Here is a 27,704-nt window from a genome sequence, read left to right on the forward strand (position 1 = left end):
TCTGGTGACTGTGGAGGCCATTTGAGTACAGTGAACTCATTGTCACGTTCATAAAACCAGTCTGAAATGATTTGGGCTTAATGACATGCTGCCTTATCCTGCTGGAAGTTGGTAGAAGATGGAAACACTGTGATCATAAAGGGATGGACATGGTCAGCAACAATACTCAGGTAGGCTGTGCCATTGACACGATGGTCAATTGGTAATAATGGGCTCAAAGTGTGCTAAGAAAATACCCCCCCACACCATTACACCACCACCACCAGCCTGAACCATTGATACATGGCAGGATGGATGCTTTCATCTTGTTGACACCAAATTCTAACCCTTCCAACCAAATGTCGCAGCAGAAAATGAGACTCATCAGACCAGGCAACATTTTTTTTCAATCTTCTATTGTCCAACTTTGGTGAGCCTGTGCAAATTGTAGCCTCAGTTTTCTGTTCTTAGCTGTGGTCTTCTGCTGCTGTAGCCCATCCGATTCAAGATTAGATGTGTTGTGTGTTCAGAGATGCTCTTCTGCAGACCTCGGTTGTAACAACTGGTTATTTGAGTTACTGTTGCCTTTCTATCAGCTTGTACTGGTCTTGCCATTCTCCTCTGACCTTTGGCATTAACAAAGCATTTGCGCCGACAGAACTGCTGCTCTCTGGATATTTCTGTTTTTCTGACCACTTTGTAAACCCTAGACATGGTTGTGTGTGTAAATCCCAGTAGATCAGCAGTTTCAGAAATACTCAGACCAGCCCGTCTGGCACAACTTTCCCACGTTTAAAGTCACCTAAATCACCTTTCTTCCCCATTCTGATGTTCGGATAGGACTGCAGCAGATCATCTTTACCATGTCTACATGCCTAAATGCATTGAGTTGCTGAAATTTGATTGGCTGATTAGAAATGTGCATTTATGAGCAGTTGGACAGGTTTACCTAATAAAGTGGCCAGTGAGTGTACGCTAAATCTGTTATAACGTATAAGCCAGAGGAACATTTTTTCATCCACATTTGAAATTGTAATGTCAAAGAGGTCATTTTAAACAAAAAGAGGACAATTTACTTGTATCTCTTGCAGTTACAGGCTTCAGACATGAAATGTGTGAAAAAGGCTAAGAATAAAATGTAGATTTCAGTTTAAAATGAATACCAACAAGCTGTTTGTCCCTTCAGGCTATGAATAATGAATAATGCTGCCCTGAAGATCAGCAAGTTTCTCTTACATGACGAATTTCTTCCTTCAGGTAATGATCCTGCTGTTTCTGTCATCCAGCATGTTTTAGTATGAAGTGAGATCCAGATGTAGATTCAGTTGTTTTGTCATTGCAGATTGTGGAGGAAGCTCCTACGTGAAGCTTGAGCTTGATCCAGAATGACAGGCCATCTTGAAACGACAGACAACCTCCAGAAACCATCCCACAGTTTCTGGAACCCTCCGCTGGACAACAGACTACACAGCAGAGACAAAATACATTACAATGATCACAGCGGTTCATTTTCTGATAGCTTGCTGATACCATATTCATTTCCATTTCTAAGTATTTCAGCAACCTGTTCCTCTGCTTCTTTCAGGTGGGACTTCAGTCCATCAGATACATATCTACATCCTGGTGGGCAAAGCAGACAGACTTACAGGGAGGAGTTCTTTGAGATAAATGCTGGTATTTTGATATTTTTAAACATAAAAAACTTCTCAAATGTTAATAAATATTAATAATAATAATAACTGGACTGTTTTCGCTATGCTTTGGAGCAAACACAGGTTTGGTAAGCAGAAGAGACTAAAAAGTTTAGCTTAGTAGAAAGTTTTTCACATATAAAAAGTGATTCTTATTGTTAAAATCAAAGAAATTGTTAAATTAGGTAAATTAGATGATGAATATTGAAGCGTATTGTTTTATCTTATTCGTTTTAAGTAATTTATTTTGATGATAACTATTTTAGATATTGTACAATTCTCTGGTAATAAGTTTTATTTTATGTTCTTTTTAAAATTACTGGGGCCAGTTTTTAAAAAAAAAATGCCATTTAAACATTTCTTTTTCTGCCTAAAATAACAAGACAGTATCAAGTTTTCAGACATGCTCATTTTAGTCAACACAATACTAATGTTTTAGCTTTACAGGAGTTAAAGTCAATTCACCAATGTAGATTTTTATTCATTCATTCATTCATTTTCTTTTCGGCTTAGTCCCATTATTAATCTGGGGTTGCCACAGCAGAAGGAACTGCCAACTTATCCAGCACGTTTTACACAGCGGATGCCCTTCCAGCCGTAACCCATCACTGGGAAGCATCCATAGACTCCCATTCACACACATACGGACAAATTTATCTTACCCAATTCACCTGTACCACAGCTTAGGACTTGGGAGGCAAACCGAAGCACCGAGAGGAAACCCATGCCAACAAGGAGAACATGCAAACTCCACACAGAAATGCCAACTGACCCAACCGAGGCTCGAACCAGCAACCTTCATGCTGTGAGGTGATCGTGCTACCCACTGCCCCACCTTGATTCTGTCACAATTCATTTTTCTGACCGTTTCATTTATGAAAAAATGCTCTAAAAGACATAATTTTTATTTGAAATTTAAAGAAATTTCATCAGACCTTTATAGAATAATATGCATATTAAAATTTTACTTATATCCAGAGAAACTGAGACTCCACCTTGGTCTCTTATTTTTTCCACCAAAACTGTATTTAAATGGGATTATTATTTTAAATTAAGTCCATTCACTGTTATCAGCATCATTAAAGATAACAAACCAAAACATTAAATAAAACAAATGTAAAATAAAAAATAAAATTATATAACAAAAACATTTTAAGCTAACATTTTAGGTTAAAAGGATACGACTCAGAAAAGAGTGGCGATTTCTTTATTAAAAGAAAAATTTATGCATGGATCACAAAATAATTTGCAACACATAATATCAAAAAGACAGAATCAATAAATTATGAATAGCTTACTGTTGTAGTGTGAACTATTTGTAAAAATGTAATTCAAAAAAAGAATAATAATTGATAAGAAAAACAATTATTAGTCCCCCTTTGAATTTGTTTTTCTTTTCTAAATATTTCCCAAATGATGTTTAACAGAGCAAGGACATTTTCACAGTATGTCTGATCATATTTTTTCTTCTAGAGAAAGTCTTATTTGTTTTATTTTGGCGAGAATAAAAGCAGTTTTTCAATTTTTATAAACCATTTTAAGGTCAAAATTATTCACCCCTTTCAGCTATATTTTTTAAGCTATTTTTATAGTCTTCAAAACAAACCATCGTTACACAATAACTTATCTAATTACCCAAACCTGCCTAGTTAACCTAATTAAGCCTTTAAATGTCACTTTAAGCTGTATAGAAGTGTCTTGAAAAATATCTAGTCAAATATTATTTAGTCATCATGGCAAAGATAAAATAAATCAGCTATTAGAAATTTGTTATTAAAACTATTATGTTTAGAAATGTGTTGAAAAAATCTCCTCAAAACTGAAATTGGGGGAAAAACATAAACAGGGGGGCTAATATTTCCGACTTATGAATTTCCATTGGCACTTGGACTAGGTAATACAACAGAAACACAGGCAAGAATTTTTGCAAGTATTTGGTTTAATAAAATAAATTTATAAAAATCATTTGAATCTTATATTTCAAATTTATAGATCTCTGAATACAATTGAACTAGTATACATTAATTACTGGCTCATGATCTTAAAAACATATGTACATTCATAAAAATGTGTATAAAGAATCTCAAAAACGTGAATACACTTGTCACATGTTATTATGTTCTCATGGGGCAATACTGTCGAAATAAAACTTGGTAATACTTTATAGCAGTGGTTCTCAAACTGTGGTACGTGTACCACTAGCGGTACGCAGGCTTCCTTCTAGTGGTATGCGGAGGAATGAAATATGTCATGTACATGCTATAAACATTTCAAAATTTATCAAAAATGATGTATAGAATAAGCCAATATGACAAATAGCCTATATTTCTGAGGTAATCTGCCACATTTTTTTTTTTTTACTTTGCAGAGTTGTAGCTGCTTTACTGGGCCTACTACGCTACTGTATTTTAATACTGCTCATTTTAGTGGTACTTCGAGAGACAATTTTTTTCCTGAGGTGGTACTTGATGAAAAACGTTTGAGAACCACTGCTTTATAGTATTCAATGTGCTGCTTGTATAGCAGTGCAGATTTACTGTCCTCAGAAAAGGACTCGACACACAGCCATTAATGCCGAAATATCTGGCAACAAATGTTAGCACACCCTAACTGAACATGTCAAATCTGTGTCCAAAGTGTCTTTATGTTGTGTGAGCCCCATCACTAGAGCTGCACAGGTTAATCAGTAGAGTCAGAGCTGGATTACTTGACCACTCCATCACCTTCAGCTTCAACTTCATTAGCAATCAGTGGTCATCAGCAGGTTTGGCCCAGTTCCTGAGAAAGGGCATCATGTTGTGCTTCAGAATGCCCCAGTACATGCAATATCATGTCCCCGGTACCTATACAGCACTCACGCAGCCCCAGAACCATAATAATTCCACCAGCATGCTGGACTGTAGGCAAAACAGAGTTCTCTTGGTGCTCCTCACCAAGGTGTTGTCAAACATGCGGGACTCCATCTGAGCCACAAGTTTCACGCAGCAGATGCCCTTCCAGCCGCAATCCATCACTGGGAAATATCCCTACACACTAAAACAGAGTTCTCTTGGTACTCCTCACCAAGGTGCCGCCAAACATGCGGGACACCATCTGAGCCAAATAAGTTTATCTTAGTTTCATCAGACCACAGGACAGGGTTCTAGTAATTCAAGCTCCACATTTGTTTCCACATTGCCTCCAAAGTTTTTAGCGTTCTATGAGTTTCAAGTATTCATTCATTCAACCACGGTGAACGCACAGAGAATAAAGGCACTTGCACTCCTTTACTTTAGACCAGGGGTCACCAATCTCGGTCCTGGAGGCCCGGTGTCCCTGCAAGATTTAGCTCCAACTTGCCTCAACGCACCTACCTGGATGTTTTAAGTATACCAAGTAAGACCTTGATTAGCTTGTTCAGGTGTGTTTGATTAGAGCTAAAATCTCCAGGACACTGGCCTTCCAGGAACAAGTTTGGTGACCACTGCTTTAGACACTGCGAGAATGGCTTCTCTCCCATGGTGCTGGACAAAACTGAAAAGTCTGTGAGACTGCCACAAGGGGGCGTATTCCAACAGTCGTGTCCAAATGTCATGTGTAATGGAAAGGCGGCTTAATGGTTAGAGAGGTGGAAAGGCTGCAGTTTTGGTCAATAACTAGGCTGAGGCGAGTCACTAGCGAAAGTCACCAATCCCCCAACTTCTCCGGGTGCGTGTGCTATACTGCTGTGTATGCACTTGGATGGGTTAAACGCAGAGCATATGACTTTGCAAAAAGCAATGACACTAATTGTGAAATCCTCAGAAGGTTCTTTGCCATGAGGTGTCATGTTAAACATCCAGTGGTCGGTAAGAGAACTGTACTCAAAGGACCAAATTTAAACTATTCTGATAAAAGATACACAAACTTGTGCAATTCTGTCAAGCAGACATGGTTAAGTTTTGTAAAGCTGATATTTCTTGTGGTGGGCCCACGTTTGTGTCCAGCTATTAATGACTATAATGGTTGTAATATGTTGAGTTATTTTAAGGAGGACACTCAATCTAGAGACTATTCTAAAACATCTTCAAGTTTCATTTCTATTGACCCAATTCCTCACTTATGAGAAGGCCTTACCATTGGAATCTTTTTGGCTGTAGACTTCCAGTCTCATTCACTTACATAGATTTTTAGAGGTTAAAAACAGCTTGTTATGTTTAAGGTTGTAACCTAATCTTTTCGTATTATTTTATTCTACTTTTTATGTATGGTCATGAACACACTTGTTTGTAGAGCAAGTAGTTTGACCATTATCTGCCATTTACGCCCTATTCACACGGGGCTTCAGCGTCAACGCTTGACAGAGGGCGTGTCTGAAGTTGGAGCTGAAACGATCGTCATAGAAGCGTCAGCCAATGAAATTCAGTCAGCAATAGGCCACTGTCTGAGCTGGTGTATTTGCATACAGCGATCTGATTGGCTGACGCTTCCGTCGGCGCTTGAAAAGTTGAGCTGGTCCCAACTTCTGCAGCGAGGAACGCTTCTGAAGCGCCGCCGACGGATCCACAATGCAGTTCGGCAACGCCTGACGTCACCCATTCAAAGTGAATGGGAAGCGTTGACGCTTACGCCCCGTGTGAATAGGGCGTTAATATCCCTAGTCATTATTATTCCTTGTCATTTCTAGTTAAGTTATAAAATAGTTGCAAAAACGAGTGCACTTCCGCATTGCAGAATAAGGTCAATAGTGTTGTCCCTTGAGAACACGTTAAAATACTAATCTTCTGAGATACTAAATACAGGAATTCTTAAAGACTCTAAATATCCTTGCACTTGCCCGGTTATTGTTTCTGACTGATGTCAAAATTGTATAATTCTGAACTCAGTGAGAAGGGCGACGATGAGGAAGACAACATAAAAACACAGTAAAAAAATGCCGTAGGCTCGGCTCAGGTGAAAACACTGAAGAGGAACCAGAATGAAGGAGAGGACCAGAGACAGACCCAGCGCTCCTGACAGAACCCAGCACAGCAATCCCTCTGGTTCCAGCTGAAGATACAATACATACAACAGTCAACAAGATCACACACCTTCACTCCTAAGTCATTCAACTGACTGAAAGCTTAGAACGTTCTCAGGTTAACAAAAACAGAAGGTTGTACAATATAAAGCATGCATATTGTCTCTTTGAGATATTGTATAAATCTCACAATACATACCATCACAACACTGTTATTCCGGATGAACTGCAGCAGGCAGCCCAGACCCACGCCAAACAACATGTCTTTATGCAATGTTAAAGACATACTAAGAGCTTTCTGTGGTTATGGTTTATGGTGAAACATTGGAATATTTACGATCTTGTAAAAAGATAACGTGACTAAAGCTAATGATGTTTGCTGCATCTAAAATCTCATACTTTCTTAGTATACAGTATGTAAACAAAACAGTTTGTGAACTGTGTATTGTGTCTGGATTCATGGTCTGGAAACATTAAAAACAGTGGAAAGAAGTACTTGGATGGCCTTTTAGGTCTGCCAAGACTCTAAAGAGCACATTTAAGGGGATAGTTCACACAAGTAATTAAGTTTACTCACCTTTTTTTCACCCTCAAGTTTTGCCAAACCATTATGAGTTTGTTGAACACAAAAGATATTTTGAAGAATGTTTAAAACCAGTAATCCTTGACTTTCATAGAATTCGAATTTCCCTGAAATCTTTTATCTTTTAGTTTTATCTTTAAAAGTAACTTCTTTTGTGTTCCAAAAACCAACATCAAACAGATTTGTGACAAGTGAAGAGTGAGTAAATGATGTCAGAATTTTCTGTTTTGGGTGAACTCTTCCTTTAATGGCCACTTTAAATTCCCATGAGGCCACATGAGAAGATGATTTATGAATGGACATGATGTAATGCAACTGACACTGGTAGGTGATGTAGTAGCAACAACATGGCAGATGTACAGTGTTCAAATTCCATATATTCTCCTTTTTTTTTTTTTTTTTTTAGTACATTAAATATGAGATTTCAGATGCACTTACTCTAAAGACACATGCATAAAAAATGATCATATGTTAAAGGATACTGAAGATAATGCCCCCAAAGCAGGCTGAGATGGCCATCCGTGGGTATCCCTGCCGAGCAATAGTAATGTCTGCAAAGCAATCTTTGATAAAACACAACACAGAGCTAAGTACATAGCATGGTATGTTATGCTGCAAGGGTGCATGATACTTCAATTTTACAATACTTTTAATAAATTTTACTAAATAAAAAATATTTATTTATTATATATTAGGGATGTCAAGATCCCTAATTCCGTGATCAGAAATCGGGCCCGATCACATGGTTTCAGACTCAATATATATATATATATATATATATATATATTATTTTTAACACATCTATAGTTATGCAGTGGCACAGAGTTCGACCTCTTTCTTGACTTCACACAGAAGCTGCAACGTGTGTGGCATGACATCACTTGGTTGCAGAGATGCTATTGGATAAATGCCGGCAAATTAGAACACAGAAGCGGCTTGAAGTGGAAAGCTCGAGTGTCTGCGGTCTGGAGGTATTATAAAGTTGATAACGACAACATTGTCATATTTAACTGTGAGATATGGAAACTTCTTGAGTTGAGGTGCTATTTGTTTTTATATTAGATTTTTTAAATTTACTGTAACACTAAAGTCCAAAAGTGAAGAATCGATCAAGCTATTTCACAGAAGTGCTCTGTTTGTTAGTTGTTGAACTTTAAAATAAGGTGATTTAATAATAAATAAAAAAAATTAGGAACATCCTGTATCTGTTTCTTCACTCTTCTTTATTCTTTTTTTATGTATTATCGAAGTGTCGGATCGGATTTCGGTATCGGCAGACTAAATCAAATGACTCGAACTTGAGGGAAAAAAAACCCTGATTGGGACATGCCTAATATACAGTTGAAGTCAGAGTTATTAGCCCCCTTTTGATTTTTTTTTTTTTTTAAATATTTCCCAAATGATGTTTAACATATATATATATATATATATATATATATATATATATATATATATATATATATATATATATATATATATATATATATATATATATATATATATATATATATATATATATAATACAAACATATGCAATACATTAGTACATCATAAATAGCAACTCATTACATTACATTAATAACAGTATCAACAAAAAGTTGCCAATTAAATAGTTGCACTGATAATACATAAGAGTAAAATAATAACAAATAATAGTGGGTACCTCCTATGCTGTTGCCCCAGGCTAACAAGGTGAGGCCGAGTACAGTGTTGCTGAGACTGAGCACAATCCCCAGGAGGTGAAGCACACTGACAATCTCAGACGCCGCAGTGCTGATCCACAGCGCACTGACCACAAAACCTAGCAGCGAATAGAGCTACAAACAATAATCTCAATTAACATCAGTTTACAAAGTTTAGCATAAGATATATATAATTCATAAAGCATGCAATAAATTGATTAAAAGTGACATTCAAAACTTCCTTTACTGTACAGATTAATTCTAATTTACACAGATGCTTTTCATCAAAGCTTTCTAAAAATGCATCATGTTTCCACAAAAATACGTGTCCAAATATCATGTTAAAATGGCAAAATATCAATGACAAATTTTTCATTGTTATTTAGCATAACAAATATATGTAAAAAAAAGAAGCTACATATATTTTGACCTGTACTTATTTAAATAAATAAATGGCTATAAACTTGTGGTTTGATGGATAGTGGCATAGATTGAACAAAATGACAAATAATCATTATTTTAGGGTTGCACTGTTAATGTTTTATGCTTGTTCTGTACAACCTAGACATGGACCCTTTTCACATTTCCAGTAGTGGAAGTCATCATAGTTGGGTAGACTTAGAGCTCAGTGAATGGGAGAATACAACAAACATTGCTTTTACAATCTTATTTGCTGAAATAATAAAAGAAAAACTCCTTGAAGATCTTTTCCAGGCTTTCAGAAAAAAAGAATTTGGAAAAGAAAAAAAAGTGTGTGAGACTGATAACAGCAGCCAGAAGAGAGAACGACATCATATTTTCTGTCCAAAGACGCTGCATTAGAAACATCTAACAAAAGAAGTCATTTGGTTTTTTTGTAACTTTATGTAAAGACGATATAATACTAATAAATACATATAAATGTAAAAAAGAAAAAGTTTTTTAACTTTTATGCCATGAAAAAAAAAGAAAGAAAAAAAACGAACTATTAAAAAATGTTAAAGGATATAGGATGTCGATCGTCATTAAACTAGTCATAACAGTCTTGTGAAAGGGTCCATATTTGGCTATTTAAACTATTGTTGCACTGAATGACATTTTAGTTGGTGCCGAGCCAGATTTGTTTTGTATTTAAAATAAGTCTATTAGATGTCTAAACAAAGACGTCTCATAGAAAAAAAGGCTACATCTGTGCCGTCAGTGAAAATCTAACAGAAAACAACCATTTTTGGACTATTGTTAGGTTTTCACTATCAATCCAGTTTTAGCCTCTATGTTTAGGTTTGGTTCCTTCTATTAATCATGGTTGAAATGTATAGCTCTGAAAAACATGCACTAAAATAGTTATATAGTTATCAGTTGAAACAACAAAATTCTTGAGATTTTTTGGTGGACAGCTAAATTGTTTTATGTTCAATTTACCTAAATTTGATAGGCTGAAATAATCGATTTGTGTGGAACTCTCCATTTTTAAAGTGCAAAAAGTGAAAAAGAGTAACATTTTATTACATTTTAAAGTTTGAAAGGCTCTTCTTTACCCCAAATATAAGCTGTGATGCATTTTTAGCCTTTTAAATGCCACATAAATTTATCAAAAAGGCAAAGAATAAAAAAAAAAAAAAAAAAAAAAAAGAGTCATACAAAGTGATATCTCGGAGGTTGCTCATTTGTAGTGGTGAAGAAGACTATGCCAGACAGGAAGACTCCAATGCAGATTGTAAGCACCCACACTGGAACTTCTCCTTTAATGAGGTACAGGCCATCTGGAATGACAGAGAAAGACAGTCTGTTTCAGTCACGTGTACCATGACATGATACAAACACACAATTTCATGCTTTAACAGGAGTTATCTTTTCACTTACAAGAGGAATTTCAGTTCCTCTGACAGATTTAATGACTGCAGCAGATGGATTAATGCAACAAAACAATAACAGAAATGCCATAACTGTGCTTTGTACTGTAAGAGAATGCTGCTAAACAGGCTTGATGGAACAGAAAAATGCAAGCCAACTCACAATTTCCTGACTGGAAGGTGAGCACACACACCAGAGGCGCAGTGATTATGTGCAGACAGTTCAGAGGTCGTTTCCAGTTGTGATCCTCTTTATCTGTGTCCACCACAGGGACGGTCAACAGTAACAGCACTTCTACAGGTACCTAACAGAGAGAGACATGCATGCATACAGAGTTCCCATCACCAAACAAATGGAACAAGACAAGCTTTGGTATCGCTTTGAAGATGTGTTCATAACTCTGTTGTGAGGCACTTATAATCATGCATGACACGTTTTGAGTATGAATAGGAGTTTTTATGCATCCTTATAGCAACTGTCATTAAGCATCATTCCCTCAGTTATGACATTTTTTATCCAAAGATGACATTTTTTGAGGGATTTGTTATAATGACATGACATTTCCATGACAACATAACTTGTCATAAATCTGTCATAAACATGATTGTCTGGAGGCCATTATAATTGAGTGATGGATATTTTTCCCTTATTCATCACTTGACAATAAAATGTTTCATTCATAATGTCAACACTCTGTCCAAAAAAATTAAAAATAAATTAGAACAGCATCATTATTATTTAATGACATTTTAATAACAAATTCATATAGCTGACGTCAAGACAAATATTTATAATGCTTTTATTAAATTCATGACACAATTATAATGTTCTCAGGACAATCATGCTTATGACAGATCTATGACATGTTACACTAGCTATGTTTCCATTCAAAAATGTGAATAAACTTTATGAACAAAACTGAATTATCTCATAAACGACATGCAAATAAAGTAGCGTTTCCATCCAACGAGTCAAAGCGAACAAAATAGTCGCGTCATGATTATCTGGCGGCAAAAATCAACAGTAAAAATGGAACTTGCGGTGGTAGGAGAAGCTGCGTAAATCTTTCCTTCATTTAATAAATGACTTGCACCTCGCAGTGAAAGCACAATGGCATTTGAAAGCGTTAGACACGGAGCACAGATGCTCTTGATTCTGGAGATCATAATTATATAATAACACTAATACTGAACTGGCAACATTTCAGATGTTTTACAATGTGCTCAGCTTGCTGGTTTGCTGCCATTCACACACATTTGTATCATCATATAATCTCCTATAACAAAATCACATGACTCTTTTTAATGCGCATACTGGAATTTGTTTGGTAAAAGTGTTTCCATCGCAGTTTATGTGTATCTTTTCTTATGGAATAAAAAGTTTAACCTACTCAGTTATGCGCATATGTGTTTTATGCACATTTTCGAAGTGTATGAGCATCTTGTCGTTTCCATCAACCAGTTTTTTATGCGCATATACAAAATGCACATAAAAATAGGAGGATGAACACGTAGCTATTGTCTTGGTAATGTCATCACAAAGTCATCTCAAACAATGTCATCTTTAGATTTACAATGACATAACTGAGTAAACAATCCTTAATGACTGTTGTCAAAAGCATGCATAAAATCCTGTTCATATTCACGACATCTGTCATGCATAATTATAGTCTTATCAACTCCTCCTTCAAGTTAAGTGTTGCCCAAGCCTCTTTTAGTTAGTGAAAGAATTATCAATCATTCACAGTAGATGCTATAAATAATCTTGAAAGTGAATGCAGATAGATTCACCTTGATCACTTTGAGGATTTTGGCACTCCAATGCCATCTCCTCCATGTCCGAAGGTCCACTGGGTTAATGGCATTCAAGAAGATTTGAGTGGTGGATTGAGTGTAAGGTAGCAAAGGCTCATATTCTCCGTCATCTGAAACATTTATATAGGCATACATTCATTTAGAAATGCAGAAAGGTGCATATTGTTACAATCACCAGATATCTAATCCTTGTAGATTGATAGTACATACGCAGATTGTTAAAGGACTACAAATCCACTGGTATATGGACAACAAGTTTCAGTCATGCACCACTCACACGCACCTGTTCCTTAATCGGTAGATTACACACACACACAACTGGGAGCTGCTCAAGAACTGATTGCAAGAACTATTTATACAGCGCGCAAACACACACAAACAAACATCAGCGCTGAGTCTTTTTATACTGTTACTGTGAACATTACAATGGGTTTTCCATGCCTTGCTTTGCTGTGTTTTGACTCTCGTCTTGTTTCTTTGTTTGTTTATGTTGCTTGCTTCCTGTGCTGACCATTCGCCTGTTTAATGACTGCGACTTTGGATTGCCTATATGCATATATGCATACAGCTGAAACCAGAACAGTGTTCATACAGTGTACATGCACTGTAAAAAAGGCACATAGCCATTTAAAAAAAAAAGTCATATGACTAAAATTTTTCTCTTTTAGGTAAGTTAGGATTATCGAATTTGCTATAACGAGAGAGATATTTACTGAGAAATTGTTATAACTTTACTTGAAAGTCAAGTTTACATACAATAAGATTATTATGTCTTTGAAAAAGCCCAGATGATAGTGTCAAGGTTTTGGAAGTTTCTGATTGGCTAATTGACAACATTTGAGGTGTCAACAAGCCAGGATCAACAGATTGCAATTTGCAAAATTACACTGAGAAAAATAATAATTTTTGGAGACATGTTTCTGTGGTCTGATGGAACTAAGATTGAACTGTTTGGCCATAACGACCAGTGTTACATTTGGAGGGCAAATGGGAAAGCTAACAAGCCTAGGAACATCATCCCAACTGTGAAGTATGGGGGCAGCAGCATCATGTTGTGGGGCTGTATTGCTGCAGGAGGGATTGGTCCACTTCACAGCATAGATGGAATCAAGAAGATAGAACATTATGTACAAACATTGAAGCAACATCAGCCAAGAAATTTAAATTTGGCCACAAATGGGTCTTCCAAACAGACCATAATCATAAGCATACTGCCAAATTAGTTAAAATGTGCTTTAAGGACAACAGAGTGAATGTTTTGGAGAGGCCGTCACAAAGCCCTGATCTCAATTATATAGAAAATTTGTGAGCAGAGTTAAAAAAGCTTGTGCGAGCAAATCTGACTCCGTTCTGTCAGGAGGAATGGGCCAAATGTCCTTCAAATTATTGTGAGAAGTTTGTGGAAGGAAAACCAAAACATTTGACCAAAGCTATACAGTTAAAAAAAAGCAAAGCTAAAAAAATAAACTTTTGACTGTCTAGAAATTAATAAAAAATTCTGAAAAAAAAATCTAGGTTTAGGTAATCCTAACAGACCTAAAATAGTAAACATTTAGTATGATTTACCATCAGACATTTTTAAAAAAAATAGTTATGTTCCTTTTTTTAGAGTGTATGTAAACTTCTGGTTTCAACTGTGTGTTTGATCCTGTTGACAGTTGCTTGCCTGACCATCTCCGTGTAATAACCCTGAATTTGGATCCACACTTCCTTGTCAGTATCCCATTCACATTACACATACAAACCAATATTAAAATTGTAAACTGATCAAACAGTGGCATTTCAGAACCAATCAAGCACACATTCATAAAAAAGCGTTACACAAAACAGAGGGCAACATTCTGTTTCACCACACAGAACTTCCTCAAAAGATGCAAGACTGTAACTCCCTTGTTTACCACATAACCCACTGAAACTTGTTAGTCAACAATGTTTTAGGTTAAGAAGAAATAACACACCATGAGCTTGTATGCTGACAGTTTCTCTGTATGTAAGATCAGATGAGAGAATCCCTCCTAAAAGACAAAAACAGTATTCATTAATGTCAGTAACACTGCTGGTAGTCAAACAACATTAGTTTCATTTCAAAATCCACAACAGAAATTTATTAAGAGACTTTGAGTTTGAGACTATTATCTAAATATAATATATATTATATATGCATTTATTAATATAATAATAAAATATGTAATATATATGCATTTACAAAGGGTTAAATTGAGAAAACCTGATAATCAAAACACAGTAAATACTTTTAAAAATAAAAATAAAAAAACATTATGCAAAAGTCACTTTCGTACACCATTTTCACTATTATATTATATAGAACATACAATAGAACTTATTTTAACCTTCATATAATACATGTATATAATAAAAATTTATGATGACAAAACACTGCAATATCTCATAAGCATGACCACAAGAGAGATGCCAACCAAAACCAATACTGTAGATGTTTTGTTCGTTTTTAGACCATTGAGGTATGATCAGTTAAAGCACAGCCCTCTTCTGGATTGGGGCAGGAAACAAAACGACAACTCTAAAACTGAAAAATTTACATTTATAGCAAAGCATAATCGGTCACTTTTAAATTAAAAAATTGCTGCTCTTTAGAAACTGATTTTTTATTTTTTTATTATTATCAATAATAAGCTATAATATCTATCCATAGTTATATCAATCTCCTCACCCTGTTCTCTGTCGGAGCTCTGGGGTGATTCTGTTAGCTGATGCTTCTGACGGTTGTAAATGTATGAGCTCAGAATCACAGTAAAAACATATGCAATATACATCCCCAAATAACCTGTGAAAGATAACAGAGCAAGAAAACATGTACGTTTTTGTCACATGTAATCACTTTGTCAACATTTAATCTGTTTCTTATTCAATTGAAAACCTTGAAGTTTGTATTAACAGTGAAATGTGTATGTCTTCAATATAAATTGAGAGTTGGTTTAAATAGGGTGAAGTGAAAGTCAAGTAAACAATTATCGGACCCACGGATTCTCCCAAGGAAATGTGGCCTTTATACAGGACAGTGAAGGTCCAAAACACAGCAGCCATGTAGAAAATGACATCACGAAGGAATGGACGAGACGCCACAGTAAAAGGTTTAACCAGAGCAACACTCCCCGCGACCACTGTTGTAACAAAGATTCCCGCTCCTAAAAAAGCAATTAAGAAACATAGAGTAAGTCACAACAAAAAACAAAATACTTTTGTTTTTATTTAGTGCAAAAAGAGACCTATATTTACTATGAATGAACATAAATATGTCAATGAATCAACATTATAATATACACATGTACACACACAATTATGTATATACACGTAACAAAAAAAAGAATAAGATACCACTTGAAATTTCTCATATTTTCTGGATTTCTTTGGCATAAAAATGTTTTTCAGCAACATTAAAGCATGATTTTAAGAGTTAAGCAATTAGTATTTAGCGTAATACATTAGTCTTTGGTGTTACATATTGTTATTTAGTGTAATATATTTATTTATTGTATTTAATTTTTTTAGAATGAAGTGTTATCAGACTATGAAAACATAGAATGGAAATCATTTAACCAATTAGAATAGATTAATTAACCCAGAATAATCTTTTCAGACTTTTAGAGATTAGGAACTCCATATGTCTTCATTGGATAGTACATCCCCTTCGATCATTGACAAATGCCTTGACTGGTGTAAAGCTAGTAAAAAAGCCTTATCGATAATTTATGAACAACTACTGTACAATCCATTACTTCCCCCTCCACAAAGGATTTTAAGGAATAGCGGGAGAAAGAATTAGAAGTGAAAATTTCAGAAGTAATGTGGCAATCAGGTTTGGTGGATATTAATAAACACTCTATTAATTCTAGACATTGCCTTATTCAGTTTAAAATAATTCATAGGTTACATAATAATTTTTTTTTTACATAGAATCTTCCGAAATATTTCACCTCTTTGCGACAAATGTAATTCATCAGATGCAGATCTATCTCACACTTTTGTTCTAAGATACAGAATCAATGGAATGGAATTTTTGAAGTGCTTTCAGAGAGAAATTGCAGTTACAACTGGATCCAATGCTTTTAATTCTGGGATTCTCTGAAACATATGTGTCAAATACACAACAATAATTGCTCTCATATTGTTTAACTACTGCCAATAAGCTACTGCTACTGTTTTGGAAAAAAAAGAAATCTTCTACATGTAAACTGTTGCTTGGAGAAATTACCTCTATGTTATATTTGGAGTGAATTAAATACTGTTCGAAAAGAAAACTTAAACAATTTGACAAAATTTGGAATCCATTTATCCGTTGCCTTGAAAAAAAAATCATCTCACAATAATGCATCATTTCTGTAATATTTTAATATGCCTTGTCATTATACTCTGTTGTACAAACAGGTCTTTGTAACAAGTTTGTTTGTTATGCAGGTGTTTTTTTATTTATTTATTTATTTATTATTATGATTTTCATATAGTTTTTTCCTTTTTTTTATTATTTATTTATTTCATTTACTTTATTATTTGTCTTGCCTATGTTACATGTGGACAAAATATGTAAAAAGAGAGTTTTGAGTCTGTGTCTCAATAAAACTTATTTGACAAAAAATAAAAATAAAAGAAAATATCTAAAAAGAATTACTCAACCCATACTTAATAAATCCAGCAAATCATGAGAATTTTCAAGTAGTAGTTCAAAAATTCACTCACATCTGGCATTGTTCGGTCAAAACAAATGCCAAGATTACTGTCATACAACAAGGTTACACTCACACAACTCAAGCACACTGTTTTTTGGAGCTATTATTCAGTTAGAAGATCAAGGTTTAGATTTAAAAGCTCCACATTCCTAATATGTGTTTGTGTTTGTGTTTGAGTAAGTAAATTTTGGTGTATGTTTAACAGAGCTAATTCCTCACCAAAAAGTGCTCCAATGGCCAGACCAGCAGTTTGAGGGTGAGAGAAAGCAGCCATGGCACTGAACACATCTGGAGCCCCATTTCCAAGAGCCAGGAACGTCACTCCCTGTTCAACTCAGTCATGGAAAACAATGGCAAAAATAACAGTCCACCAACACACATCCACATGGTACACATGGTACAAATAAAGCTGAATTGAATTGTACTCTAGGCTATGGGCCCTTTCCAGAAATTAAACGGCAAACTCATCACTTAGGATTCCACTCAGTCACAAACACACACCACTACACACTCCTCTCAGTCACGCACACTCTCCAAAAAGCACTACAGATTGATCTCTCAAATGCTTACATGTCAAGAACACGATTGAGCTCTCTCATGCTTACACATCAAGAACACAAACAGGATAAGACTCTGAGCAAACAGTACCTAGAATAATAACCAACATGAAACAATAACCAATAATCAATCTTGGTTACCACTGCTGAGTAAGACTTTTTGCTTAGGATGCTGTGATATTCTTTTTACCACTGCTGTGGTTGATATAAACTTGTATACAGAACTGATATAAAACCACAGCAGGGGTAATAAACCTTCTCAGCCTCTGCAAACCTCTAGGTACAAATTAAAAGTGTCAGGTGATCTAGGGATTGCAGCTCTGCTTTATTACAAGCATTTAAAGGATACAGCCACATTATGAGTAAGTCTTAGTGTGGAGGCAATGGCAGAGAGATTTGGGCAAAAGCTGCAAAAAACAAAATGATAAAAATACATTAATAAAACATTATTACATAAAACTCAATAAAATAAAATAAAAATACATTCAAATTGAGCAACAACATTAACCCAATCCTGTTCATTACAGATTTTATCTCAATGGACTTTGCAACTGAATGACAAACTGGTTCACTTGTTGACCCTCAAAAAAGCAGAACCTTCTAGACTACAAAATCTCCTAATAAATTAGTGACTTGTTTCCGTCACATGAGTAAATAGGGAAGTAAAATGAAGGTCATGACCAAAAAATGTGCTTGAGATTACACATACAGGCATTTATTTAATTGTTCATTTAAGGATTTACTCATCTCACTTATTTAAAGTGAACAATACCCTTAATTATCAATATCAACTTAACTGCACATAGCAAATGGAACATAATATTAGACAACAAACACCAAATCATGTTCACTTTAAAAAGTTAAGATTATACACACACAACTATTACTTGAAAAGTAATGCTCAGTTTAAATTATATTATATTATTCAATTATTTCCTTCGGCTTAGTCCCTTTATCAGTGGTCTCCACAGCGGAATGAACCACCAACTTATCCAGCATATATTTTACGCAGCGGATGGCCTTCCAGTTGCAACCCATCACTGGGAAACACCCATACAATATTACATTCACACACATGCATTATGGCCAATTTAGCTTACCCAATTCACCTACTGTACAGCGCATGTCTTTGTACTGTGGGGGATACCAGAGCACCCGGAGGAAACCCACGAAAACATGGGAAGAACATGAAAACTCCACACAGAAATGCCAACTGACCCAGTCCGGGCTTGAACCAGTGACCTTCTTGCTGTGAGGCGATTGTGCTACCCACTGTGTCACAGTGATCACCCTAATATATTAAATTATATTACGTTATGTTATGTTATATTATATTATACATTCATTTTCTTGTCAGCTTAGTCCCTTTATATTACTATTCAGTGATTATACAGCTATACAGAATGTGGGGTAATATGAGTGAGCTTGAGTCGTATGTCTCTATGTTGTTTGGCTTTATTTTGTCCATAGTACAATAGAGTGTTTTCACGACATGTCACCAGTTGGCCATATTGGAGATCAGAATGTAAACAATACCACTTATCTGTAAGAAACTTGCATATTTTGCTGATAAAACTTATTAATAATTGTTATGTATTGGCCTGTACTAATTGATCCGACCAAATATATAACAAATTAAGTAGAAGAGAGTGTATCAAATTCAATTTGTCAAAATATTACACCTCTTCCTGCTTGCTTATTTTCTAAACGAGTAACAGCATAACAGGTTTGGACAGCATAAATAAGCACAACAACATCTTCAGTGGTAGAGCAATGCGCAATCCATGCTGTTGTTTACATCTGAGAATCTCCATAATGGCCATGCATACGGGAAACTGATGAAATTGTGACATGAGTGAAAAAGTACAAAAATGTAATAACAATTGAGAGATACAGTTTTACTTCCTATTTAAATTCTCTTTTTAAGACAAGGGCAGCAGTCTAAATTCTCTTAAATACACAACTCACAAGTCTGATGCAATCAGTCCAAGAACGAGGAACAAAAACAACAGCCAGATAACCTGATGGGAATAAGAGAGAGGAGGAAAGAAAAAAGACAAGACAAAAATAAGATGCAAAACCAACAGAATTATCAAAGCAAATTAGAATAAACTGCTTCATTGTTCCTAGTGTTTGTTGTAAATATGTAAACAAAAGCATGGCCTGCAAAACAAATACATATGCACAATACTGCATTAACTGATATGCAACCAGTTAACGTTTTTGATGACTAAGCCAAATGTTTCCTTACATAGATCGTGATGGCTAGGGGCAGAAGACTTGGTGTGAATAGGCAAAAGGTGACAAAAGGGTATTTGATGAATCCTTCATCTGAAGCACAATCCGGTGTATTCTTCACATACTCGCATCTCTGACTGGCAGACACGTTCATCACCACATCACACTGAAAACACATCAACACATGCAGCTGTGGGAGACTCACAGACTACTCGGAGAGCAGCAGCTAAATAAAGAAGACGTCAATAACATGTAGAGCGTTATGTGTCCGCTACATTACTGGTTATTGTACATGAGTGTACTTTCTAACACACAATGAAAGATGTTAAAGCGTTATAAACGATTACGACTGACTTACCAGACATGTATTTAATTCGTAATGCGATTAATCATATATCAGAGAGATTTTGTCCAACTCACCTCATCTCCTTTGCGGCTCGGTGTAACTTCTGTAGGTCCGTGTGAACTCCGCGCATTCCCAGGAGGGGGAATGAGTTGTATGTAAACAGATTTCTGGCAGCTGGCACGATCCCATTGCAGAGCAACGGAGGAGAAAAGCAGCAGTAAACGCAAAGCACGCATTTGTAGGCTGACACTGCTTCAACATTGCTTTTCAATATCCAACACTAACATCTGAATTTTGACAATACCCTTCCAGGTTCTCTTGCGCGTTTTTGTTTCAGTATAAAACACCCCATGTAATTAGACGCGGTGAATCACAATGTGGGGTTTGAGCTAAAAATAACGCAAGAACGCACGTCTACACTGTCAACAGAGAAAGTCGAATAAATGGGAAGTGTGACGGGTCACACCAGTACTTCCTACACAAACATCGTGACGAGCTTTCTTATCAGCCCTCCCTCTGTATGGTTAAAGAGACATTTCACTTAAAGGCACAGGACTTTTTTAATAACACACAAAAAACACTGGAACAATGGATATTTTGTTCAACATAGTAACTCACACCTTAATGTTTCCAACTATTTCTAAATAACGTGAAAATCGTAATTTGAACCAATTACACAAAGCTTTTTTTATTATTATTTTTTTATTTAATACAATAAAAATAACATCACTGCAGTGAAGATAAAATACAATAACACAAAATTAGGAAACAGAAAAAAACTTTACAAAGCCTCAATCATTAAGAAAAAAAGAGTATCAATAGAAATAATTTCAATCATTTCAATCATCAGGAAAAAATATTATCATAAGCTTTAATTCAATTAACCTTTCTATAGCGCTTTTACAACGTTTAAGTAACGTAATATTCTTCTTATTATTGATACGCTTAAGAGATTCAATATTGAACAAAATTTCACCAAGAAAAGTATTAAATCTAGGTAATGCCTGAAGGAACTTATTCTTGTCTATAAAAAAATACAATGTTACAAAAAAGAAATTAACAATAAGATTAATAGCATGATCGTTATCAGAGAAATACAGAAATAAAATCTTTTATAGACAAATTTAATTTATATTTAAATAAGGACGATACATAACAATAATGTTATTCCAAAGAAGTTTCTAATTACACAAACCTTGTCCAGCAGTTACCTGTCAATGACTTTAAAGATTGTAGGTTTTTGGCCTTAATTGGATCATTTAACAAAAAATTATATTTCAAATATAATAAATTTAAAGATATTTAAATAAAAGAACCATTGAACCCTCCATATTATTAAAAGGTATTAATATATGATAGGATATGCACCAACAAACTTATTTTTTAAAACCCAACCATTATTAGGTTAACTAGACAGGATAGGGTAATTAGGCAAGTTACTGTATAATGATGGTTTGTTCTGTATATCGGGAAAAAATAGCTTAAAAGGGCTAATAATTTTGACCTTAAAATGTTTTATAAAAAAATAGAAAACTGCATTTATTCTAGTCAAAATAAAACAAATAATACTTTCTCCAAAAGAAAAAAACATTATCAGACATACTGTGAAAATGTCCTTGCTCTGTTAAACATCATTTAGTAAATATTTAAAAAAAAAAAAAAATTTAAAGGGGGAGGGGGGTGCCAATAATGACTTCAACTGTATATCTCGTTATTATAAGGACTACTGTATTTTTTCTGTATAAGGTTTGATGGATAAACATATTATTGCAGTTGTAAAGATGACTGTGATTAAAAAAGTAAGAATCTCTTATCTTTTCATAAAACTCCCACAATACTAATGTGATAAAATTGTATTTGACACTGAAAGTGAAGATAATAACATCAATGCATGTGTATTTAAGGGCTCCAGTTGATTGAGTCAAATGAGCCAACGACGCCCAAATGGGGTGTAATTGCAGAGCCAAAGTGCAGATGTTGCTTTATCTCTAATAATCTGTCTGAGTGGTCCAGTTGATTGGATCAGGCTTGGGCAACTAGTCTGGGTAGGATCCTTTAACCTGTTACTTTGTTTACATCCCTTGTTAAAGTTGTCTCCCCAGATCTTTGTCTCTACCACTAAGCGATGCCCATAAAATTTATAAACTACAATACTGATCTTTTTGAAGATTTTGATGACTGCAGCATCCCGGTACGTATTTCCATGGGTGCAACTCCAGTAGGTGACACACCTGAGTGGTGGTTGTTATATGCGGAAATGTTATATTCTGTCATTTTTAATTAATTGCATGTAGAAATGCTTAAATTCTCATGGCATATCTCATTAAGTAAGACAATTATGTACACCCATATATTTTGAGGGGAGGGATGTATGTGTTTAAATTGTGTCTATGTAAAAATATAACAAAATAACTACTAAACTTTGCTTGTGTGTGACATTATGTGGAACAATAACTAGAATTTTGCACAAAAAAACTAATTAATGTACATGTAACTTTTTGTGTATGACACAAATGAATTTGAAAACTAGACTAAATAACACTTTACAATAACAGTACATGAACAGTGATTTATTAATATGCAATCATAACTTTATTTTGAATTAATGATGGTTTAATGCATGCGCTAATCATGAACTAACTTTTCTACAACATGAGTCACAAGAGTTCTTGAGTAAACAACAGCTACCTTAATTACTTGTTAGCACATGTTGTTATTAATGTGTTAATAAACATTTAAGTTTAGCTAAATGTAACCAACATGAACTCATAACGTATAATTATGTCATGATTTTACTTGGAGGGGCACATCTACATTAACTTATCCTTAACTCCTCATGAACTTCTTGATGTTGACAGAGCACTTCTATTGTTATTCAGTGTAAACGGACTAGACGGACGTGCATAAGGTGTTCATGAGCATTTAATAATGGATTAATGATGATGTGCTCTTCCAATTAAAGTCATGACATAATTATAAATAAACATTATTTAACCGTTATGAGTACATGATGGTTAAATTAAGCATAAACTGAAGTGGTAATTAATCTTCTAATTAACAAACAATCATGTTCTAACAAGTACTTAAGGTAGCTGATATTCACACATGAACTCATGTGACTCATGTTGTAGTTAAAGTGAGTTCACGGTTAGCTCATGCAATAACTCATTATTAGATCATAATAAAGTAATGCTTACTATACATATTTTTACATTGTTTTCCTGTACTGTTTATGTTCTGTTAGGTAAGATAAAAAAAAGGTAATGATTCACACTCAATTGCTTCGTACTGTTTTTATTTTTTATTTTTCTTACATTTTACGGGTGATTAAAAGACAAGGGTGTCTTTTAATCACTCGTAAAATGTAAGAAAAATAAAAAATAAAAACAGTACAAAGCAATTGAGTGCGAATCATTACCCTTTTTTTGAATAATAGCATCAATAAGATTAACGCACCAAACTAAAGAAGTAACTAAAAAAACCGCAAGCGCGCAGAGCAAACTTCAGTAACTCAACACTGTTAGGTAAGATAACCTACATGTACCTAACAGAATCAGAATAATGAATTACAAATACTTCCCTTACTCCTTAACTAAACCAAAAAACATATTTCATTCAATGTTATTGGCACTCAGCCCTTACAGCGCTCAGCTCACAATTTCTACAACATGAATGGCTATTACATTTGCCACAATGAGATGGGGAAAGATGAGAAACATGGAAAGCACATTTGCGCAATTCCAACAAAAAATGGCTGAGGAAGTTGCAAAGGTGGTTTCATTTCATATGGAGGCAAGTTTTTCTTGTTGCAACAAAGTCAGTGGATTCCACCTTGGACTCCTTGACTTTCATATACATATTCCATTTATATGAACATTTACCAACTGCTAAAATCAGTATAAAATATATCAGCAGTTATTAATTTGTACATTTTTCAGCAATCATGTCACTTACCAACTTACTAAATGTTAAAATATTTGCCTACATGTTTTACACAGTGATGCCTTTTCGTCCACAACCCAGCCCTAAGTGTACAAACTTATACAAACTTACCCACACACTCTCTCATTCACGCACAAACACTCTCATACATGGCCAATTTAGTTCATCCAATTCACCTATATTGCATGTCTTTGAACTGTGAGGGAAACCAGAGGAAACACACAGACATGGGGAGAACATGCAAACTCCACACAGAAAAACCTCCTGGTCTCAAACCAGTTACCTTCTTGCTGTGAGGGAAATGTGCTAACCACTTAGTCACCAAGTACAAATCGTTCATAGTGTGAAGCCAATGAAAACAATTGGCTGCCATTATGCACTTTTTTATGGGGTACATACGGTAGACAAGATACTAAAGTGAAACTGGAATTCTTAGTTTTATTTGACATACACTTTGTTCTTTAATATTTTGTAGAGCTTTTAAATTCTCAAATAAATTCATTATATTCTACTGCATAAAACATTTGAAATATAAGCCCTGTTAAATCCAACTAACTCACCAGTTTGACCAGACTGGGAGATGAACTTTGCTTTTGACCTTCCTAAAAAGCCTGACCATCAAGTCACGAGGATGAAATGTGAATACATTCATGTGATAGTTTCATTCTGACACTTCATAAGGTTTGATGATTCAGGTGTATTCCTCCACTACACCCACATTGATATTTAAAGTCTTATATGCAGTTACTTTGACCTTTATGAAAGCCTTCCCTGCAAGCTAGAAGCCTTCAGTATGTGTATCTGAGAACAGCTATCCGACATTCTCCATTCCTGTTCCTGTAGACAATTTTAAAAATTATATTTGAAGTTTATGATTTATTAGACTGGGCTCATTTGTGTGAATATAAATACTGATCACTGCAAGGTCTTTTAGGATATTTTGTTCAGTTTGCAGCCATATTCGCAAAGCCTATTGGCAGCTATTTTGGTGATACAGAAATAAATTGTATAATACTGAGGAATCATTGGGTAATAAGACTTGATTGTCCCTATAGGACATTTTGTTGATTTAAAGTTGCATTTAATTTGAGTATTAGTAGACTGTCTGCTTAGTATCTGCTGATACTGCTCCTTCAATAGACATTTAACTGACTATAAGAAACTTACACTAACTCTTAACTCTGTTAACCATAACCTAACTTATAATCTAATGAGAATTAGTTGGCACGAAGACGCAATGTAACTTACATTCAATAAAATGTGTTAAAGGGACCATCAAAATAAAGTGATACCAAACATTGAATAAGCATATTTCAAATATGAAAAAATATGAAATTAACCATCTCATAGGTGCTGTTACTTACACGTTTGACAAGTCTTATTTTAACATCAGGTAAATTTTATCTCTGAAATTGCATCTATCTTTTATATATTGAACAGCTCTGGAAAAATCTAAGTTCAAAGTTAATATGGGTTCTTTGAATTTGCCATTAATGTTTCAGCAACTCTTTAAAATAATGAGATGCCTCAACAAAACATGAGATCCTGCGATCTAGGTTTAATCATTCATCTTAAAGGGTCCACTTCATCAAGCTGACCATTTGTTATTAACATGTAAACTAACGGACATGTGCGAACATGTAGTTACAATGACTGCTGTTAACACATAAATCCTCATGATTCCAGTCATAGCTGAGGCTAGTCCTTCATTAGGCATTCTTTTACTATTAATTACTATTAAGAACTATTAATTCAGATATTAGTACATCATTACGCATGTGTTATCATGTTTTCAGTTTTGTTTTATTTTATATCCTGCTGATTACAGGTCTTCACAATTTCTAATAAAAATATTATATTGTTTTTTTATGGCAGAAAATGACAAAAGATGTTTCAGACCTAAATTAAAAAAAACTAAGTATGAATAATTTTGGGCTTGACTGTACATATGTACTGATGTATTTGAAAATTTGAAGACTTCTTATCAGTTTATAAACTAAAAATCAAATGAATATTTTACTCATAATGCATGGCAAATCCAGAGAATCAATTCTAACTCTGAAGTGGTCTCTGAAATCTTTCCATGCTGGGCTGTATTTTTGGGGTATACAGTGTTCAGCATAAATGAGTACACCCAATTTTTAAAATGACTAATTTTATCTATTTCTTATTGAATATAGGCAATGTATTTAGGTGCATTTAAACAAAACAGATTTATTAAACAGATATATTTATTAAAATTATATTTTAGTCACCAAATATATTTAGAAATTAAAAGATAATACAATTAAAATCCAGCAAAACTTTGCAAAAATAAATTACAACCTGCAAAACTTTAAAAAAAAAAAAAAAAAAAGTTCAGTCTTTAAAATTTGCATTTATTATTTCTCTCTAAAATACAGTATACATTTGGTTGTACTAGTTTCTGGACCATTATCGTAAGTTATTTTGTTAGATAAGCTCCAGATTTGGCATCAGTACTAACCAATGTAATGTATATGCACAAAAATAATACTGTACAGCTTCCGATTAAATCTTTGACTTTAAAAAATAGATTTGTGAGACGTGTATTCAAATATGCTGAGCACTGTATAATAATTTCCGATCCCAAAATACTTGGCAAGAAAATAAAAAGATTACTTTCACCAAGTGTTGACCGACACGTTGAAAAGTTTTGAAATCATTCAGAGATTTATCATATGATTTTTACCCATATTTAGGAAAAACAGATCTACTTACATTGCTTTATTTGTGTTATAATATTGTTAGAGTAGGTCTTTCAGGGTTATGACTGTGACATTTGTTGAAAAGTCATGTTGTGTCATGCCACTGAGAAGCATTTGAGGTCATATCAGAATAAATCTGACAGCATCCCATCTAAGCTAAAGAAAGTGTATGCACAAAATATATTTTAGAATATATTTAGAATATTTAAGTATGCTATTTAGTAAGGGGGATCTGGTTGCTTGCACATACAGTACACTACTTGGAGATAGGAAGGGCCATGTCATCATTCTTATCGAACAGCTGCAGAAAACAAACCTGAGGCCAGTTACATTAACAGAGTCACTATGTTAAGACTGGGGGACTAATTTGATCAACTAGCAGTTAGATAGAATATTTTATTTAGCTGATTTGAAGTTATGAAAGAAAAAAATGGATGGCTAAATGTAGTTTAAGCATGTCACTGCAATCTGGAATACCAACTCCGGTAAATATTATTTCAATTAAATATTAATAATGAAAGAATTATGTAAGTGAATGTGTCTGTAGAGCTAAAGAAAGACTTTTTTATACACTATAATTTTAAAGTACTCATGGATTTGTTATGTTGTCTGTGTAACAAATCCATAAG

General features: G+C 34.5%; 3 protein-coding genes across 9 annotated transcripts in view; 2 read left to right on the forward strand and 1 right to left on the reverse strand.

The window, feature by feature from the left end:
* The window catches only part of LOC147836070 (uncharacterized), an 8,185-nt gene extending 4,425 nt beyond the window's left edge, over nt 1-3,760 (forward strand). Inside the window, exons 3-5 of one of the 3 annotated variants that reach the window (XM_087261617.1) lie at nt 1,166-1,236; nt 1,322-1,653; nt 2,184-3,760. The gene's annotated coding sequence lies outside the window, so the exon portion shown is untranslated. Of the gene's footprint in view, nt 1-1,165; nt 1,237-1,321 lie in introns of all 3 variants that reach the window. The other 2 variants (XM_087261616.1, XM_087261615.1) reach the window with 2 other exon arrangements.
* esyt2b (extended synaptotagmin-like protein 2b) overlaps nt 1-27,704 on the forward strand; it is an 846,120-nt gene that overhangs the window by 14,526 nt on the left and 803,890 nt on the right. The gene's annotated exons all lie outside the window — the stretch shown is intronic.
* On the reverse strand, nt 3,592-20,884 carry slc8b1 (solute carrier family 8 member B1). 4 transcript variants are annotated; one of them, XR_015496026.1, is made up of 17 exons: nt 20,482-20,884; nt 20,075-20,227; nt 19,792-19,844; nt 18,173-18,230; nt 17,486-17,591; nt 15,560-15,727; nt 15,253-15,366; nt 14,519-14,575; nt 12,537-12,670; nt 10,909-11,050; nt 10,534-10,655; nt 8,895-9,048; nt 7,714-7,794; nt 6,848-6,912; nt 6,276-6,677; nt 4,186-5,956; nt 3,592-3,829 (listed from the first exon to the last, which is right to left on the reverse strand). XR_015496026.1 is itself a non-coding variant. In XM_087261611.1 (15 exons), the coding sequence occupies exons 1-15, from the start codon at nt 20,641-20,643 to the stop codon at nt 6,489-6,491; spliced, it is 1,758 nt and encodes a 585-aa protein (XP_087117737.1). In that variant the 5' UTR covers nt 20,644-20,884; the 3' UTR covers nt 3,592-6,488. The 4 variants fall into 4 exon arrangements, 1 of the variants encoding a protein (XP_087117737.1); XR_015496025.1 differs by having other exon boundaries at nt 3,592-5,956; XR_015496024.1 differs by having other exon boundaries at nt 4,186-6,677.

The sequence above is a fragment of the Danio rerio genome, chromosome 7, assembly GCF_052040795.2.
Source record: "Danio rerio strain M-AB ecotype USA chromosome 7, GRCz13ab, whole genome shotgun sequence".
Classification (NCBI taxonomy): Eukaryota; Metazoa; Chordata; class Actinopteri; order Cypriniformes; family Danionidae; genus Danio; species Danio rerio.